Source organism: Equus asinus, chromosome 1 (assembly GCF_041296235.1).
Source record: "Equus asinus isolate D_3611 breed Donkey chromosome 1, EquAss-T2T_v2, whole genome shotgun sequence".
Lineage (NCBI taxonomy): Eukaryota > Metazoa > Chordata > Mammalia > Perissodactyla > Equidae > Equus > Equus asinus.
This window is the reverse complement of record NC_091790.1, coordinates 191,535,442-191,555,677: the sequence shown is the minus strand read 5'-3', so window position 1 is coordinate 191,555,677 and position 20,236 is coordinate 191,535,442. Positions and strand designations below refer to the sequence as shown.

Genomic DNA, 20,236 nt, shown 5'->3' with positions numbered 1-20,236 from the left:
AGTTAGCTGCCCATTCTCCTTGCTCAGCCCTTCGCAAAAAAATTCCTACTTTGTTCTGCTACACCTGGTGTCAGAGATTGGCTTGCTGTGTGACAGGTGGGCAAACCCACTTCAGGTTTGCTAACATAACCAGAGGCGGACTTGGTCAAAAGCAGAAACGTCTGACGGATAAATATTTGTATCCCAATATTAAGGAGGGTGTACATGTTTCTTACCTCACTTGCTCATGATGAGTGTTATGCTAAAAAAATAGGAAAGGTCTTTAAAAATTGAAAAGATGATCTCTGAAAAGAATGCGATGAAGGAAGCAGCAGATTAGAAAGTAAAAACCAAGGACCAAGAGAGAAATAAGAAAACTCTTATACAAGGAAGGTGTATGCCCATTCACTAGAATTTCTACTAAAGCCTTAAAATACTCTCAAAAGATCCAGGAGATAGGAGCAGACAAATGGAATAGTTTCCATGATAAACTGCTGCTTAAAGGCAACATGGAATTCCAAAATATTTGACTGACTCCACCCACTAGGAAATACTTGTGAAGGGGACAAAGTAATGCTGAATACCTGGATGTTCCATTCTGAGAAACTTCTAGAGAAAATTGCCAAAGACTCCTTTATATTTAAAATGAGCAAACTATGTTTTCAAGGACTTTGTTTCCTTAAAAGGAAGAGTCTAAAAGAAGGAAGGAAAAATCACAATGTTGGAGGAAAATACTTTATAATAGGCTCTCTCTTCCCTAATCTAAAAAGGACTGGTGGTCTGGCCCCTGCCCATCTCTCAGGCCTCGTCTCCCATCACTCACATGCACATTATGCTGCAGCCACACTGGCCTCCCTGTCAGTCAGCGAAACACCAGCTCCTCTCCTAACCTCATTTCGTTCAGATCTGTGCTCAAATATCACCAACCTAGAAAGAACTTCCTGATTGCAATCTAAACTAGCATCGACCTGCCCCATCCTCTTACCTTGCTTTTATTTTTCTTTAGAGCAGTTACCACTTTCCGAAATTATGCCTTTATTTCTTTATCTGTTTCTAGCCTGACTCCTCCACTGAGATAAAAGCTGTAATGAATTCAAGTTCTTTAGCTCACTGCTCTAGGACCTGGAAACGCAAGCCATTGACTCTTATCCACAGCGTCTGCTGAGTGAACGAGGGGAAAAACAGAATAAGCGAAGCCCATAACAAAACACGTCAGGAGAAAACCGTAATAGAAAGAGGGCGAAAAATGTGAAGAACAATTTATTAGAATGTGCTACTACAAATTCACGCACAAGGGGGCATAGTTATCTTCGTGTATAATACTTAATTCAATTTTTAAAAATGCCGAAAGACTCAAATGAGCTAATCTACTTAAAAATATTTAGGACAGTATACAAATCTGGCCGCACAGCAACTCTTTCTTCTAGACGGGCGCACTAATTTCTGTGGATTCTCAGCAAAGGAACTGAGCTCACCCCCTCTTTTATAAAATGTATTCTTGTCGCTATTTGATTGGCAGTCCGTTCCAGCAGCCCCTTTATCATTGGCCGCGTCCTCAGTCCTTCACTCCCAGATCCAAGCACTCATTGGTCCGCTTCCTCAGACAGCCGCAGCTGGCCGTACTCAGGAGGGAGGAGTTCTCCGGTGACGTCAACGGCACTCCCTGCCCACATTCCAAAGCCTGGGCGGAGACTTCCCGGTGCCCCTGCCTTTGGGGGCGGGACAGGGCGGAGAGCAAGACTTCTCATTGGGTAGGGCGGGCGAGGTGAGTATCCGATTGGTCGCTTCCCTGGAGGGAGGTGGAGTCGTACAGGGTCCTGGAGTGGAGCTGAGGAGCTCTGGGGAGTCTCAAAGTTTGTGTCTGGAGCGGTAGTGGAAAGTGGGCTTATTGCGAAGGGATTTTCTTGAGATGAGAGCTTATCTCCTGCCTTCATTTTGGATACACACTCTGCTTTAACCCCTTCAGCCTTCAGTCTGATCCCTGGACAGCCTGTCTCCCCCGGGGATTCTCACATCTCCGTGGACACCGGACGGGAGCCCCCAGGCAGAGGAGCGAACGTTTTCCTTCTTAAGTGCATAAACTACACGCACACGCACACACGCACGCACACATAGACACACACGCAACACACGCGCGCGGAGCCGGATCGCCCTCGGAGGCGGCTCTGCCCGCTCCCCTCCTGCCCTCAGCATCCTCGGCCCAGCGCACCTCGGACCATCATGGAGGTGCTGGAGAGCGGGGAGCAGAGCGTCCTGCAGTGGGACCGCAAGCTGAGCGAGCTGTCAGAGCCCGGGGAAACCGAGGCTCTCATGTATCACACGGTGAGGACTCAGCGGGGCGGCGGAGGGGCGGCTTGGAAGGGGGAAGTGTTGTCAGCGAAGGAACAGCTGAGGACAGGGACCAGGGATGGAAGTATTTGGGAAGAGTTATGCCCAGAATGAAGAGATCTGGGGAGAGATGTGGTCTTTCTATGTGAACAGATAAATGTGGGCAGCTGGCCCTTTTAAACTTTTAATAACAGTAACGACACATTGTGTTCCTTTAGCAATTTTTACTTTTTCCCGACGCTTTTTTACGTCTGTAATATTTCCTATTGCCATCAGTGCTGTAAAGCGGGAGAGGGGGTAGATGTTTTGAGAATAATATGCCTCTGTTTAGTTTACTACTGATTTTTGTGGGAAGGTTTTTGAAAACTAAACAAAATAAAGTAGGATTTTCTTCATTCCCTTCGCCTCCCTCTTTCTTTGCTTTCTTACTTTTATTTCAAGCAGTACACCTCTGTGTGTGTGTGTGTTTTGGAAAGGCCTTTCGCATTAGGAGGAAGACTACTTTATTTGGCTTCTTTAACTGTAACAGCCAAGAAATCGGCTTCCTCCCTCTTCAGGAGAAGGATCAGCAGAAGGATATGGAAAATCTGAGGCAGTTGCATATTTCAGAAAGACTTTGGAGATGGTGGGACAGCTCACCAGTTCCTTTTTCAGTCTTATGCTTCAGAGACCCCTTTGGGGATTATACTGTCACAGAGCACGCACATTTCTTTTCAAGTTTTCAATTTCAGTTTTTTGGTATTAAATTTGCAAAATGAAATTGGATTTCCAATAGCCAGCACTGATATACGACTTTATGTGAGATCTCTTTGTTTCTTTTTTTTTACAAACGCAGAGTTTGTAATTAGAGAGCGAGGGAGAACACTAATAAGAAAACAAGAGGCTTGGCTGTGTCCCCTTCACGATTCTTTTAATGGGGTCAGTGCCAGGATATTTGAAACTTTTGCAAAATGGCCTGCAGGCTCCACCTCTTCGGCCTTTGCCTCTGGCTGGCTGACGTTATTTTGGGAAAAGGGATGAGGGCCTCCCTGTGATTCCCACCAGAGTGTTTGTGGTGGCTGAGCACGGTTTGTTTAAAAAATGCAGAGTGCAGGGCCGAGAGGGAGTGGTGGTTCACTCTGGGGCAAAAGCCAGCTGTGTGGTCGGATCTGCTGGGTTTGCTCACAGAGCCTGTCCTGAGGAGAGCACGTGGGCTGCTTTTGGATTGGGGGCCCAGATGTGCTTCCTGTCGGAGAGGACTTCGAGCATGTTGGCCGTCAAATATCTTCTGATAATTGGGTGTTCCAGATGTTTCTACTGGCATGGGCTGCATTTTAACCATTTGCGGAGGGGCAGCTCTTCTCTTTTGTTCTTAAAGGTGCTGTGGACATGTCTCATCCAGCAGCTGTAATGCCACGGCTGTGGGGTTGTCTTTCAGCTGGTGGAATGAATGATGCGCAGGCGTCCACATTCCCTTTCTCGGGCCCTGAAGCTTGCATTTGTGAGATCACAGGCCAGGGTTTGAGATGCTGCCTGTGACTGGGACATCAACTCCAGGCAGAACAGCTTGGACTGGCTCTAATTAACATCTTTGTGCACAGTTTCAGGGCTAGAGACCTTACCTTCCTTTTGGTATTAAGGGCTCCGTTTTTCTATGTCGTTCTAATGAAGCAGTGATGTGTGATTATTTTCCTTCTAATTTTATTTTTTCTAAATGACTTTTATGTCTGTCACTTAGGGACACATCTTCTGGGCACCTCACTCATATAAAATGCTACTCATCATTGCTGCAAGTCATTACCAACAAACTCTGTATATCAATTAGTGTTGAAAGAGGTGTTGGATTTAGTAGCACAGACGACTGGATTATATTCCTTCTAAACTCAGGGGAGTTTGGCAGAGATTTGAAAACAGATAACTTTCCCATCTGTTTCTTGAACACTGTTGGATATCTAGTTGCAGAGCTAGTTATTGGCCCATAATGTAGAATGGCCTGACCTCCAAGTGGAGAAAGGATGGCCTGATTGTGCATTCATTCAAAAATTTATTTGTTCTTTCAATTAATAGTTATTGAATATCTTCCATATGCCAAACACTGTTCTAAGCACTTGGGATATATCAATGAAGAAAAGCGGACAAAAATTCTTGACCTTGGAAAGCTTTTATTCTGCAGGATGTGTGTGTGTGTGTGTCTGTGTGTTAGGGAAGAGAAACAATAAATGATAGACATAATAAGAAAGTAAGTGGCATAGCGTGTTAGACAATGTAAGTGCTATAGAAGAAGTAAAAGCAGATCAAGGTGAGGGGAATGGAGAACACAGGATGGAGGAAGGGCAAAATATGATTTTGAATTGAGTGATCAGAATGAGCATCCTGTAGAACGTGGATCTGAACAAAGGCTTGAAGGTAGGGAGAATGTTAGCTCAGCAGGATGAAGAGCCAGAGCACAGGCCCTAAGGTGGGAGTGCACCTGGCAAGAGCCTATGGTAAATCACCTTCTGTTTTCGATCCCCTCATTTCGGTCACTTATTTTCCTGGTAAATGCAGGTTACTTCTGTGACACTATGTCTGTTTTTGGAATGGCCCAGTGAAACTTTCTAAGTTGAATGGATTGGGCTTTGTACAGGGGGACGAGAGCCTGCAGGGAGGCTAAGGTGCAGATATAAGTTAGGAAAGTGGTAAGATATGATAATAGCTACAATCTCTTGAGTATTTATTATCTGACAAGAAGACCTGGCTTCATGGCTCTGCTACCTGTGCTGTCCTACAGGGCCCTACACTTGGTTCCATGCTCTGCTGTCACCATCTTGAACTCCTTAATTTTTTTTCTTTTGGTGAGGAAGATTGTTGCTGAGCTAATGTCTGTGCCAATCTTCCTCCGTTTTGTATGTGAGATGCCACCACAGCATGGCTTGATGAACGGTGCGTAGGTCTGGCCTGGGATCTGAAACTGCGAACCCCAGGACACCAATGTGGAGCACATGAACCTATCCAGTATGCCACTGGGCTGGCCTGAAATCCTTAGTTCTGAACAAAGGGCCCCACATTTTCATTTTCCACTGGGGTCCCACAGATTATGTAGCTGGCCATGCTGAAAGTCATTACGGTAAATGTGCTTTACAAAAATTATACAATCGAACCCTCTTAATGACCCAATGAGAGAGCCATTTTTATTATTCCCATTTTACAGATAGGAAAACTGAGGCTTAATGAGTTTAAGTGACTTGGTAAAGGTCCCATTAGCGACAGAATCAGAATTCAAACTCAGGTCTGCCTGCCTCCAAAGGCCAGGTTCTCGCCCATATGCTAAATAAATGAAGGACTCAGAATTAAAGAGAAGAAACTGAGTCAGAGGATGGGAGAGGATCATTGGGGAATCAGAAACTGCTGCGCCTGAAGACAGCTACTATTTACCTGAAGTGGCAGTGCCAACCATTGTATCTTCCTAGTGTGATCACTCTATTTGCTCTAAATAGGGATTTAGTTACCACATGCATGATTGCTAATGCCCTGTTTGAGCAAACCTGTCACCTACCTGATTTTAAAAACATAGGAGGTTCAAGTTGCCTGAGGCTGATATTGTACGTCTCTCAGGCGCCTTCTGTGAGCCATCAGGACCAATGTTTTTCTCATTTGGTTAGTTAGGAAGCAGACTTTCTGGTCCAGAAGGACAAAGGCTTAGAGGAGACAGGTTCAAAGTCTCCATAATAATGAAGCACATAGATAGGGCAAATAGGGACTTCCTTGTTAGATCCTGAATTATTAGAATTTTGGGCTTTCTCTTGAAGCTTAAAAAATAGTTCCCATACAGATAATGAAATACTATTTTAAATCAGTGAGTAGTAGTTTTATGAAAGCTGTTGCTTCTAGAGTGGATCTAGTCTAAAAGTGTGTTCCGAAAAGATGGCAGATCTAAAAATGATGTGTGTATCTTATGGTTTGAAATCATTGTGAGAAATCTTGTGCCTTCCCCCAAACCTGCCTGGATGTTGGACATTTCTGACATATATGTTGTGTTCCTATAAGATTCTGTGCCAATTACATTTCCGGGAATTCACTGTGGGGTTTTGCAATTTAAAGAACAAAACAGTCTATAAATATTATCTGTGCATATCATATATGCACGGACTGCGTCTGGAAGGATAATTGATTGTTTCTGGCAAGGGGACTTGGGAAACTGGAGGTCAAGAGAGGAGGGAGGGAGAGGAAGTTATTTACACTCTATTCTTTTGTACTGCTCAAATTTTTCCCTGCTGAATGTATTTAGAAAATGAAAAATTACATCTTAAAGGCACCATGTAAAACTGGACTAGAGGTAATTTTAGCCTGAGCTTCCTTGGGGGCAAAGGGGGACCTGGTGTGCATTGATGCTCAACACCCCTGAGTCGGAGGTGGCCTTGGGTGAAGAATACAGGAAGCAGGAGTGCCTGGTGGGAAGGGGCTCTCAGGGTGGAAGATTAACAGTGAGTTTGTGTATGATAAACTTTGTGATCCTGGTAACTTTCTTATATCTCAGTTTCGCGATCTGAAAAATAGAGCTTTCATAAATTTTTACAACAATTTTATCTTTTAAAAAAGTATATGGTAAGAACTACTAAGTCTTTGCAAAGAGAATGACAGCAGTTCTGGTTGTTCTCAATGCTAAATTCGTATAAATCCAATTCTTTGTAAAATTTGTTTAGTGGTTATGCTACAAAAATGTTATGTCCAGTTAGTTCTTAAAGTGAAATGACTAATCCCAGACAGTGGTAGGTGGAGAGCTGAGGGAATGTTCAACCTGCCTGGTACCCGGATGTAAAGACCATCTGGCTTCCACATCTGTCACTGATTGCCAGAATAGAGTTGGCTAATCTCCCAGGCTAGTGGTTTCCCCTTCCTCCTGGCTGGCCCGGAGACTGATATGGCTTCCAATGGGATATTGAAACTTTTGATTTGATGTTCGCCTCCCATTGTTGGCCCCTGGCCAGGTTCTGAGGGGGAACCTGGGCCCTTGTGGCCTGAGAATATCATTACTTCTGGTCACAAAGCAAATAAAGGTGAGGAGCTCTGGTAGGAGACAGATTGTGGAGTAAGTATAATTTGTCTTCAAGGCCCTTGCTTCACCTTTCTTCACTTTCATCCCTTTCATGTTTTCCTCCCTTCTTGGGCTCCACGTGGTTCCCAGAATGGTGTTCTCTTTCCAACTCCTTTTTTGCAACTCTTACATTTTGCTTTCAGGAAAGATTTGATAAACTTATCCTAAACATTGAAGTATTTGTAAGTCTTAACGTATGACCCCTAAGTGGGCATTTATGTTTAACAATAATTACATCAGTTCGAAAGGGTGAATCTCTAAATGGAGAACTTAAGGCAATAGCCAGCAAGTAGGGGAGGAATATTTGAGGCATGGGGGAGAGTCCTCACTATGCCATACATGTGGCCCTTATTCATAAGGCAGCCTTACACATGTGTTCCTAATTTATCTATGATCTAAGCAGTTTTCATTGGCGTGGTGAAAAGTCTTTGGCTCATTATATTACTGTGTCTGCAGTTGTTCTCATGGTGTTAATGTGAGTTGGTGAAAGGTGACTTGGGCACAATCCTGAAAGATGAGAGGGCAGTACTGATTTTGGTACTTGCCCCCTTTCTTGAAAGATCCCTCAGTGATAATATTCTATGGAAGCAGGGAGCTCTGATATGAAGTTGCTGTTGCAGGAGAAATGAGGCAGTGCATCTAGATTGATAAATGAATTAAATTACAATGCTTGCAGCTGCATGCAGCTGAAAACTGATAAAGATTGCCTATACAATAAGTAGATCATTATGTCATGTCGCAAGAGGCCTAGAATTATAGCTTATTGTTTGTCTGATTCAGCAGCTCCTCCGTGTCATCACGGACCTAGATTTCATCCATCTATATGCAGATTTCATCTTCAGGTTGGAGGCAACCTGAAGGCAACTCAAACCCATATAAGTTTCAGGGGTTCAATTCAAAATGACAACACCCAGAGGAAGAAGAGAGGTTGTATCTTCCTTGTGTCCCTTTTTAGGATGGAAGAAACTTTTTTCAGAAGCCCCCTAGCTGATTTCTCGTTGAATTTTGTTGGAAAGGATTGGATTATGTGACTATTTCTAAACCAATGGCTAGAAAGGGGTTGACGTGATTGGCTTAGATTAGTCGTATGGGGATGGAGGAGATTTTGGAGTCTCAACCAGTGTGACCATTTGTAATGATCATTAGTAAAGTAGCCTGAGTTGATAGTTCCTTAAAAAAAGATGTGTTTGTTTAACGAATGGCTGTTTTTCTCACAAAGATGGTGTAGCAAATGGAAAATGTTTTAAAGTCCACAATAATTAGCCTCGGTAGCAAAAGATCAGGCTAAGTTCTGTGCCACTTGCAAAGATCTAAAGACGTTATTTAGCTGTGCTAATAGGGCCCAATGAAGGAAAACTAAGACAGGAATAGTCTCTGAAATGCATGCAAAGGCTGTCAGGGAGGTAGTACTGCTGTGTCCCAACTCACTAACTAGGAAATGTGGAATTAACTATATTGTCTGAACTCTCTGCATCAAGGTCAAAGATCAGGGCTGGAGGTAACTAGCTGAGCCTGTAATTGCGCTCACCATGCAAGACAAGAATGACTTGTTCTGTTCGAGGCCTTCCAACCTTTCAGCAGGCAGAAAGCTAAACGTCATTTTTCAAAGAAGCTGTTTTTCCAGTTGCGTATGCCTGTTCAAATAAAGATAAAGCCACGTGTGCCTGTTTGCAGCTTGAACTACCTGCCTCAGCCAGGCTTGGCTGTGACCTCTCTGCTGACTGTCTTGGGGCAAATGGCCCTAGGCCTTGGCTGGCCATTTGGTAGGGTTGAGGGCGCGTGGCTGCAGGGTGTCTGAATTGGCCAGGTGAATGATTTTATGAATGAGGGAGTAGTGTCCACATTCCCTGCCTCTGTAGTGTCAGGATTGAAAGGAAATGACGAGACCCACCTTCTTTGTGTTAACCTTGAGCCTATTCCTCCTTCTCTCTGCTCACTGCATGATCTTGGGCTCTTCCAAATGAAGTTCCAGGTGACCTCAACTTTTCCCTGAATGGAATTGTCTAGGTTATCCATTAGGCACATGGGAGGCAATGGTCCATTTTATCTATGGAGAATCTGAGGCCTAGAACAGTAAAGAGATTTGCTAAGCTGGAACACAAGCTCCTTGACAGGAAATGTGAGTTTGCCTGCCCTCTACTCCCAGGATGCTTAGTCAAACACAGGATGCTCAGAGATACATAGTTGCTTGATGCACAGTTAAATGGAGTGAGGCAGTCTTAGAGAATGGATAAGCTCAGAGACCATGGCCTGTTTTGTTAATATATTTTTTTAACTGGATTCTTGTAAATGCTTCTGCAAATCTGAAAATTTAGCATGAAAATGACTTGGGTTATTTGGTGTTAATATCTTTTCTTGTTTAGTTTAGGAAACAAGATGAGAGGGAGGGTGGTTGTATCACAGTCCAGTTTCCTCTAGAGTAGAGTTGAAGGCGGCAGTGTGGAAAGGGTGGGCTTTGAGCCTGGCAGCTTTGGTGTTCAGGGCCACTGGTTCTCTGGTGACCTTGGGCAAGTTACCTTACCTCTTTGGGTCTCAGTTTCTTCACACGTCACTGCCTGGCCCAGAGTAGTCACTTTTCTACCCTCTCCCCTAAGTCAAATGTCTTCTCTCTGGGGAAGAGGTGTCCTGAGCTTAGGAGTGTGACATCATTCAGGAAGTACAGGAGGCCTGTAGTTTTTTTCTCTCACGCATCTTCATTTCCTCTCCTCCCGAGCTTCTACCTTCTGCTATAAACACAGGTCTCTGCCTTGAACACATGTTTGCCAGATGCTATTGCCCCTTCTCACTCATTTTTCCTCTCTTGCTTACTGCCAGGTTTTCTCAAACAACTGGTTAATAGTTACGGCCTTTATTTCCTTGCTTTCTACTTACTCCCGTACCCTGTATGTTCTGGTTCCTACTGCTGCTAGAAGGTCCTCCAACTTCTCCCTAACCACTAACTCCAGTCTTTTCTCTGTTCTTACCTGGTAGGCCCCATGGAATTATTAGGCAATATTGGCCACAAGGTCATCTTGTGACTTGTTCTTGCTTTGGCTTCCATGACACTCTGGCAGGCTTAGTTTTTCCTCCTTCACTGGCTTCCTTACCATCTGTTAAAATGTGAGTGTTTGGTACTTGGCCTTCTTTTTTCCCCTGTATGCTCCCCTGGGCTCCTCTGTCAACTTTAAAACAGCTGATTCTCAGGTTTTTATGTCTGTTCTTTGTCTACTGATGGAAAATGGGAGATCTTTGGAGTATGACCCAAGATTCTTCTGGGCCCTCATTAGCTGTAGACCAGCTCTGGCTGGGTAACCCTTGAATCTTCATGATGTGTTACTCTGACCAAGAAGAGTTGGAGACACTTTGATCCTCTTTATCACTGTACCCCATGTATCTCAGGAAATGTTTAGTGACTCAGCTCTCCTGCAGTGTAAACCCATGAGAAGCTCATGAGTCATTACTGGGATACAGCTGTTTCTAGAGTCAATGTTACCCATCAGATGCAGGCCGTGTTTTGGCTGGGTTCGTGCTTACTCTTCGCTGGGGAAACCCTGTGTGGCGTTCTCTGGTGGTATGTCTAACTTTTTCTAGGATTGTGTGGAAGGTCAATGCAAAAGTCAGACACAATTTCTTAGATCATGTACCATTTTTTCCTCTGGTGTGTATTGCTGCTTTCAAGCTCATTACAATTGCCTCAAATTGAACTGCCTGCGTTTGAGTTGTTCTGTTCTGGTATAATTTATCTAAACTTTACTGACATTACTGAAGAGCTTTGAATTTTTTAAGAGTTGAGATGGGGTGCTCTGAGCCACTTAAATTTCTATGCCTGCTTCTTGTTAGAAGTACCAATGGGGGCTCTTGGAAGAGAGTTTTTCTTGGGAGCATAAAGTACTTAGATGTGTGAACTCAATTGTAGGACAAGTTACTTGACGTCCCAGGTGTCAGTTCCTCCAGCTGTAAATGCTGCATTAGTATTACACGTCCCTGCGTTTCCTTTAACTCCACAGTTCTGTGCTGAGTATCATGCTCCTATCCTTGAGAGTCTTTTATCTTTAGAAAGTGGATAATATAAAGCAACAACAAGAAGATCCAGTTGATTGCCTATTTCAATGGGGCAACTGCGTTGGCAGGTGTCGTTTGCGTTTTGTAGCCTCTGATTTCTGACTAGAAACCTCGCTTCAGTAAAACCCAGACAGAATAAAGAATGGAAAACAGAGAGGCACAGAGGTAGGAAATATTTTTTTAACATCAGAAAAAAAAACCCCCACCAAAACCAAAAAAACCCTCTTCAGACTTCTTGGCAAATAAGATGAGTCTGGGAGAAAAAAAAATCCACAAACAGTTTTCTAGTTGTCTGAGAGGAAAATCCTGGTTTTTGACATTTCATATCTTGTAAATGTCTGAATAGTTTTTGTTTAAAGGGAAATTCCTTTTGGCTGAGAAAGAGCCTGCAGGATTCAAACTGATAGGGTGATGTTTTTAGAAAACTTGGAGGAAATAAGCATCTGTGATGAAAATGCTTTCTCACCGGCCAATTGTGTGGTACAGACATTTAAATCTGAGGTTACCAATCATAGTGTTTTAAAGGTGAACCGTTGACTTCTTCCTTCCTCTTGCTTCCTATCTGTGCATCCTGGGGAAAAATCTCTCACAGCTGGTCCTTCCTGCAATCTGAGGAACTTAATGAACTGCTTTTCTAAACCTGTGCGTGTTCCAGGCAGGAAGATATGTATTCTTGACCTCATGGCTCTCCCACTAGAGTGGGGAGGAAGATATGTAAACAAGTCATTAAATTACAAGTTCTTAAATACCTGGTGTACGTTTTGCTTTAGAGCCGTATTCAAAGTATTTCTGAAGCACAGAGGATGGAATAACAATTCTGAAGGAGATGGAGAGTTTGGGAACGCTTCGCAGGGCAGGTGGTATTTGCAGTGGGTCCTGAAGTACAAATAGGAATTAAATAGGAAATATAAATAAATAGGAAATACAAATAGGAATAGAAATCTCCAGGCAGTGGGAACAGCAGATATAGAGTAGGAATGTGTAAAATATCATGGCTGATTCTGGGAATCCCGAGTAGTTTTAGGTAGTTTGAGAATAGGGTGCTCCGTGGGGAGCGTTGGGAGATGCAACAAGATCTTAAAAGGTTTGCACGCTTTGTTAATCATTTGGATGTTCCTTTGTGGGCAGTAGGGTGGGAGGCTTTTAAAGCTTTTTACAAGAGAGGGACAAGAGTAGAAATGTATTTTCAAAAGGAAATCTTAGTTGTTATGAAGGATGGATTGGAGGGCAGAATCAATGGCAGCAAGATGATCTGCTGGCTGGTATTTCATCCATGAAGCAGAACAAGACACTGAGGGCCTGAACCAGACAGGGAGGAGCATATGAATGCAAGAAAGAGTTAGGAGCTAGACATGGAGACTTGGTGACTAGGGGGATGAAAGGGGAAACAGGAGACTTTCCTGTTTTCTGAAGTGGCAGACTAAGTTGATGGTGCTGCCATTGACTCAGAAAGGAAATATTTGGAGCAAGAATGAGTTTGGTGGGAAAGATAATGTGTTCAGTGTCAGACTTGGTGATTCGGATGTGTTTGTGGAGTGTTCAGGAGAGATCCTTAAAAGGCATTTGGAAATTTGGATCTGGAATTCTGGAGGAAATTTGGACTGGAGACGTAGATTTGGGTGTTACGAGCATAGTGGGGGAGAAGTGAAGTCAATAGTCCATCTAAGATAGTCCAGGGAGGTCAAGGTGAGAGTGAGGAGCATGAGAGAAAGCTGAGGATGGAGCCCAGGGGGCACTTGAAGAGTTGGCAGGGGAAGAGTAGGCTGCAGATGGAACTCAGAAAGAACTGGCAGGAAAATGCGGAGAAAATTCAGGAAAGTCCCATCACAGGATCCAAAAGAGGGGAGAGTTGTTGCAGAGTGGTCAAGGTAAATAACGGCTGTGTGCGCTCTTCAGCCGACTGCCAAGCACTCCAAGGACTGTGTGTGTGTTAGCTCAGGGCAGTACCTGTGTCTCCGAGCCACAGAGGCCTCCCTGTGGTCTGTACCTGTGGTCATGCTATGTGGCATTGTGCCCGGGGAGTGGAGGCCTTGTTTCCAGGAGAGAGTAGAACCTGCAGAAAGGGCAGGAACTGAGAGGAAGTAGGCAGGGTGGATGATATATGCAATACTGCCTCTTTCTTTCTTTATGTTTTTGTAAAAGATTAAAATCAATCCTCAGAGATGGCCTTGGAGATTGTCACGGTTCCCTTGCAGTTTTATGAGGGTCCTTTCTTCATTCCTCGCTCCAGCCTGAGTCCATCCCTCCATGATGTCCTTCCAGTTGGCCAGGAGGGGTTTGTGCGTGTGTCCCTGTGTGCATATGTTATTATGGTCCTCAGACTTTGGAACATGCAAAAGGATGGTCTCTGGACTCACACCTGTAAAAGAGGGTTGGGATTTATTAAATGCCTGTAAGGCTTCAGTCTTTTCCTTTCTGTATTTCTTCTGACTCTTGCCACTGAGAAAGTGTCAGGTGGACCCACTGAGTGCCAAAGATGAGTTTGATCACAGAGACGTCAACAATTTTCAAATAATAGAAAAATAGAAAAAAACCGTAATTTGCCTTGTTTTTTATATCACATAAAAATAGGGGCAGCTGAGGATAAATGGTTTTGTAATGAGAATATGAGCCTGAGGGCTTTCCAGCGGAAGGAACATTAAAATAAATGATGCAGCGTCAAAGAAAATGTGCAGCTACAAGCAGGGCCTGGATTTCAGGACCTACAAAGGGGGTTCTGGAAGGACACCCTCCCCCGCCCCATGCCTCCAGCGTTCTGGGCTGGATTCCGCCCTTGCTCTCTGCTGCGCTGTATCCAGGATGTTGCTTTTGTGGGAGGAGCAGCCCTGTGGCCAGGACTGAAGTCAGCACCTAAGGGCCGAAGAAAGAAGGGAGTCGAGAGTGAGGAGAATTCTGCACAAGGAGGAACGAGGCAGCCCTTCTCAGTTTGGAGCGGAACAGACTCCTGCAAGCAGAAATTAAGTTTAGAATTCACCCCACAGTTTCACTCGGTGTGGGTTAAGTGGGTCTCTTGACTAACTGGGAAACAGATTACTTTCTATCACATTATTTCCAGAGCAAAACGTCTTGTGAGTACGAAGCACCTATGTTATAAACTTTAAAAAAAAAATAGATAATTTTTTAGAACAGCTTTAAGTTCACAGCAAAATTGAGCAGAATGTACAGAGTTCCCATCCACCCCTTGCCCTCCTCCCACCATGCACAACTTACCCTGCTGTCAGCATCCCACTGTTAGACACTTTTGGAATGTGGCTTCATAAGCCAGGGTTACCTCTGGCAGCTTTTGATTTTAATTTTGTTTTTTAAAATTAGTCACAGACGAGCTTCCTTTTGTAGTCATACAGGAAGCCAAATTACCCCGCAAGGGCCTTAAGCATATATGTGTGAATGTTTGTGTGTAGGCTGTTTTTGTTTTGTTTTAATAAAAACCTACTTCAAGCAATTTAGGAGCAGACCTATAGATTTTGGTGGGATATAATTAAAAAGTTAACATATGGTGTGTTGCCCGCATCTCCACTTACAAATAGCGTAGGCACTGGACACTGTCCTTTGGAAAGGAGGGTGGGATCGTGTGGGAGAAATGCTATATTTTTTGTAACCGAAGAACCCGAAGGCGATCTTTGTAACTATGACTTTTAACTTCCTACCCTGAGATGGTATTCATTTCTGAGGCACTGCCAGGAGTTGTTTTTCTGGTTCTGCTCTGGATTTGCAAGTTTTCTTTCCAGGGCTCTCCTGCAGCCCGTGACCCACATTTGGGAGCAGCTGGAAGGCCTGGGGCTTCGGGCTGAGGAGGCCGAGGAGGTGAGACCAAACCCAGATGGAGACAGACCTGCCCGCCTTGGGCTCCAGGACCTCATGTTCTAACCAAAGGGCTCCAGCGACCCCGGAAATCTTAATGTAAGCATTTTCATGTGTGATGAGAAAGAGGCAGAAAAGTAGCAGCCAGAAAAACATTTGGTTTTTCAGCTGTGTTTACATATGGAGGAACATGAGGTGGGTCGAAACCCAGTGTTTCTTTTTTTATTTAAATACAGACTTATAGGAGGAAACTGAAATTAAGCCTGGCCCAGCTGAGGGATGGGATGGTTGAGTGGATTGAGCCTGGTGAATTTTTAGCCTTCTTATTCTTACCCTTCCTCTTTCTGTTGTGGGATTCTGAATGTCCTGCTGTCTGCTGATTGCTCAACCATGGTGGGAGAGGGTTGGGAGAAAAAGCCGAGATTTTGGAGTCAGCACAAACTTCATAGCCCTTATCACCACCAACAAATTATTTATTTAGTGCTTTCTGGCTCTGTCAACATGGCCCTCATATCTAACGGTGGTATCCACCCTGTGTGTTGAAGTAACGGATGAGGCTGATCACAACCCAGGGGCTCTGTTGGCTCAGCCTCCGCTTGGGGCACTCTGTATGCAGCCTTGTTGGGAAGCTGCCAGAACAGTGCCGAGCACATCATAGGTGTCCAAGAAAATATTTGCTGAATGAATGGGTGAATGAGTGACTGGGTACCTTTCTGAGGCTATTCCACAGGGCCATGATGGAAGATGAGTGACATGATGTAAATAAAGTGTCTATCTCCGTGCCTGGTACATGGCCTCTAAGGAGATATTGGGTTCCTGGCCTCCATTTTTCTACTCCAATAATTTCAGAGAGGTATAGGAAGAAAACTCTTGCTGAATTCTAAATTTAAGGAAATAGTAGTAGATAGAATAAAGCCTCTCTAATGTAAGCCTAATTTATTTGTTATTTGATTAAGTTTAGTTAACACCCATCACTTCATATAGTTACAAATTGTTTTCCTTGTGATGAGAACTTCTAAGATCTGCGGTCTTAGCAACTTTCAAATATACAATGCAGTATTGTTAACCATTGTCACGATGCTGTACATTCCATCCCCAGGACTTATTTACCTTACAACTGGGAGTTTGTAGCTTTTGATCACCTTTACCCTGATGTGACCTGATTGCGACCAGATATTTAGGGGAAAAAAAACCCCTAAAAGTTTCTTTAGTTCTTGCCTGAATCTTTTTAGGCTCCAAGGCCGGTATTGATTTGCATGACTGAGTTCGTGCTTCGAGTTTTCAGGCACCTGCTTCTGTGGAACTGAAATTCTTTGTAGGTTTTGAGGGGGTGGGTTGGCGGCAGGTGTTAACCTTCTTCAGGTCATGAGAGGGAAGACGAGAAGGGGTTGGCCCATTCCCTGTCCCTGCCATCCCCTGGACCAACCATCTGTAACTAGACATTGAGATCGTTTTCATTGTTTTTCTAATATAAATAGCATTTCTGGGGCTAATTGTGATAGGCTTAGGACTCCATTCACACGGGGAGAGTTGGGAAGAAATGGGAAGTGTGGTGGGGAACAGCCCCAGTGGGGCCCTGCCCACAGTGTCTGGAATGAGCCTGAAGGGCTCTCCGTCTGCTGGGCACTGCTCGGCCCCTGGGCCTTCCCCACAGAGCAGCTTTGGGTGCTGTGGATAAGCTGCAGCATAGGGCATTTAAGCCACACGCTCCCCTGACCCACGGCCTGAGCTACGTTCAGCCTTTGACCTTCTAACGTAGTTGATATAAGTAGAGTTTAGCAAGAGAACCTCCTCTGAGTTTGCTTCCTTGGGAAGCAGGGTTCTAAGTTGCTCTTCTGTGCCTTCCTTTCATCTGGATCAGCAGCATTCTATGCACAGAAGTTGCATGTAGGTTCTAGCATGTGGATGGACCCCCTTCTGTAACCTTGTTGTTACTTCGGCCATTTCAGTACGGCTTTGGGAAAGAGCTGTTAGAAACTGGTGCCCAAATGTCCAACCCTGCTGGAAGTTATGCATTTTTATTTTAAACCAAAAAAAAACATTGCTGATAATGGGAGTGAATGCCAAAGAGAGAAACTCCTTAGCTATAGAGGCTAACGAGTTTGAACGAGTCCCTGATGGTTCTTCTCTGTGGAGCTGCATTTCTGCAAAACAGCTGGCAATTTCAGAGACCCGTTAGCCCTTCGTTGGTTTTTTCATGAAATGCTGACGACTTCCGTGGAGAAGTTTGTTCTTTGGTATTTGCCAACCAAAAGAAAAATATCCTGGTGGGTTGATTTTTTTTTTTTTCATTGCCCTTTTGAGAAACCATTACCTGAGCCAAATTTGCTTTTAGAAAAAAAGAAAATAATCAAAACAAAACTAAGAACAAAAGTTTCAAGATTACAAGTATATAGATCACTTGGCTTCAAAATATAATAATTTAACCCTGGAAGCTTATGTTATGAATCAAGAAGTCCTGAGCTAGGCCTTCTGGGGCCGGTGTAGTGATTGAATGGTGCTGGTGGGGCTCAGGATTGTCCCACCTTTTTATTCTGCCATCTTTAGCAGGTAGCCCTTTGTCTTCATGGCCATTGCCTCATGACTGCAAAATGACTGCTTCACCTCCAGCATAACATCAGCCTCCCCAGTAGGGAGGAAATGGGAGGACAAAGTGGGGTAGTACCTGTATTAGAAAAGCTAACCTCTAAGCCGAATTCCTCTCAGGTCCCACTGGCCACTGCTCACTGCGAGAGAGGGCACAAGGTGAGTGTTTTAGCTGCAAACCTTGCTACCCTGAACAAGATTGGTATGTCCGTTAATGAGGAGGGAGGCAGGGTGGATATTGAGTGGTCAAGTAGCAGTGTCTGCTACACTACAAAATGACACCTTCCCAAACTTATAGGATCATAGGTCTGGTAGGGACCTTTGAGATGGTCGAGCACAACCCCTTCATGACGCCCATAAGGGAAGTGTTTATTTCCTACTATTTCTGCTCAGTGTGCCAAAAACCCCCGTTGCACTTTTCGGCACTCCTGGGCTGGGCTGCTCATCCCCTGATGTGTAAACTGTGGCCGGAATGTGAGTGGGCTGTGAAGAAGTCCCTTTCACTGGAGACGAGAGTGGCAGGCACATGGGCGGTGTGTGTATGGCAATCAAAGGTCTGATTATGCTTTCTCAGGAAAAGCAGCCAGCCAACAATAATTCCTGGGCTGCCTCTGAGTGCAGAACCTGGAATCTGGCCTCCTGGAGGGATCACAAGAGCCGTAGAAGACTTAGCCTTACCCTTGAGGAGCCAAGCCTGGCAGGGCCACCCGAACAATGGCCTGTGTGAGACAAAGCGGAGATGCGTGCTAACAAGGAAGAAAGCCCATGGCAGACCAAGTAGCCAGGCCGGGAGGGCGACTTGGAGGAACTGGCTGTGAGCAGGGATTTGTAAAGATTTATTATTTGGTGGAGAGCGATGGTGTGTAAAAACACTGGTTTAAGAGTAAGCAGCCTTGTCTGGTTGGAGCCATTTAATCACACCAGCCTGCAGCCCGGGGTGTTTTCTTTAGAAGAGCAGCCTTGAATCGACAGTGATTATGGATTCCTCGCTGTGTGCACAGGGAGTATTAAGTTGGCCTCGTTTATTGGAACATATTGAAAGACCACTAACTCTGGACGAGCTTTCCCTTTGGATTTTGGGTTTCAATCCTCTTCTTCCCTTCCTAGGACTGCCTGCTGGCCCCGACCTTGCGTTTCTGCTCTTGCTTCTCCTGTCTGAGATTCCTTCCTTGGGGGCTCAGTCTGTCTCCTCAGTGCTGGATCTGTGTGTCCCATAGCGCTCCAGGGCCTTCTCCAGCCTTGCCTTAGGGATGTGTGGTAGAGAAGGCAAAAATGAGGGGAGCAGTGTCTCAGAGGCTCTTAGCCCCACAGTGGACCAGGTGGATGGTATTTGGCATCGAGAGTACCTAGCCGTCTTAGCTTGGGCTGCCATCACAAAATACCATGGACTGGCTGGCTTAAGCAACAGATATTATTTCTCACCTTCTGGAGGCTGGGAAGTCCAGGATCAGGGTGCTGGCAAATTCTGCTCCTGCTGAGGGCCTCTTCATGGCTTGCGAATGGCTGCCTTCCCGCTGTGTCCTCACATGGTGGGGAAAGTGAGCTCTGGTCTCTCTTTTTCTTCTTATAAGGGTGCTAATCTCATCATGGGGGTCCCACTCTCAAGAGGAGCTCAACTAAAGGGAGCTCTTCACCTGAATCCTGGACTGTTTGCCCCCTAAACTTAATGCTTCGTCTTTGTTTTTTGGGAATAAACTCCCCTTTTTTTTGAGACTGCTTAAGAAATGAGTGGCTTATGTCATAAGCAAAAAAAAATCTTGCTTATTAAAGTCATTTTGTAGTATTCTCAAGATACGGACTCAAAGTAGACAAAAGTTAAGCTGTCTTTTCTGACCTTGAATGGAGGGCTCTGGCCTACATTTTCATTCATGAGCTAAACCATAGCTCACCCTTAATTTTTCTCCTTCTCTGCTCCCCGGTCCTCCCCCCATCGCATTCTTCTCTACATACATTTTGAATTTTGTTTGACCTCATATATGTTTCCTTTAAGCTGTTTAAATCATTTTTGAAACATAGTAAACATAAATACATTTTAAAAGCACAAACCCTCCTAGAGTCTGGTCTCAGCCTGGCGCTGGCTCACTCCTGGCCCGGCACAATCCCTGAAGGATGCTGGAGCATTTGCTTGGGTTCCATCCCGCCTGTCCCCACCCAGGCTTCCCTCTTGTCTCCTTCCTGTCCCTGTTTTTCCATTCTTGTGTCCTTTGCTCTCCTCCTTTCTCTCTCTCTCCTGGGCCTTTCCCTTCTCTGACTGTGCTCTAAATCTGCCATCTTTCTAGAACTTGGCTCAGCCCTGATGGAGTGAGAACCTCAGCTCTGGGTTTGGAATCTGGTCTTAGATTCTCCTGCCTTGTTGCAAGGACTTGTGCTCCCCAGCCGGTGATGGTTTCCTGGAGGTTGTCACATTAATGGTGTGCATCATTAAGGGTCTTTGGGGGGATTGGAAGC

At 44.7% G+C, this 20,236-nt stretch overlaps 1 protein-coding gene across 1 annotated transcript in view; it reads left to right on the top strand.

Moving 5' to 3' along the window:
• Positions 1-1,790: 1,790 nt before the first annotated feature.
• Positions 1,791-20,236, top strand: part of CREB3L2 (cAMP responsive element binding protein 3 like 2) — a 107,346-nt gene continuing 88,900 nt past the window's right edge. The window contains exon 1 of the mRNA XM_044778361.2: positions 1,791-2,301. Coding sequence (XP_044634296.1) covers positions 2,200-2,301 — 102 coding nt within the window. The 5' untranslated portion in view covers positions 1,791-2,199. The remainder of the gene's footprint in view (positions 2,302-20,236) is intronic.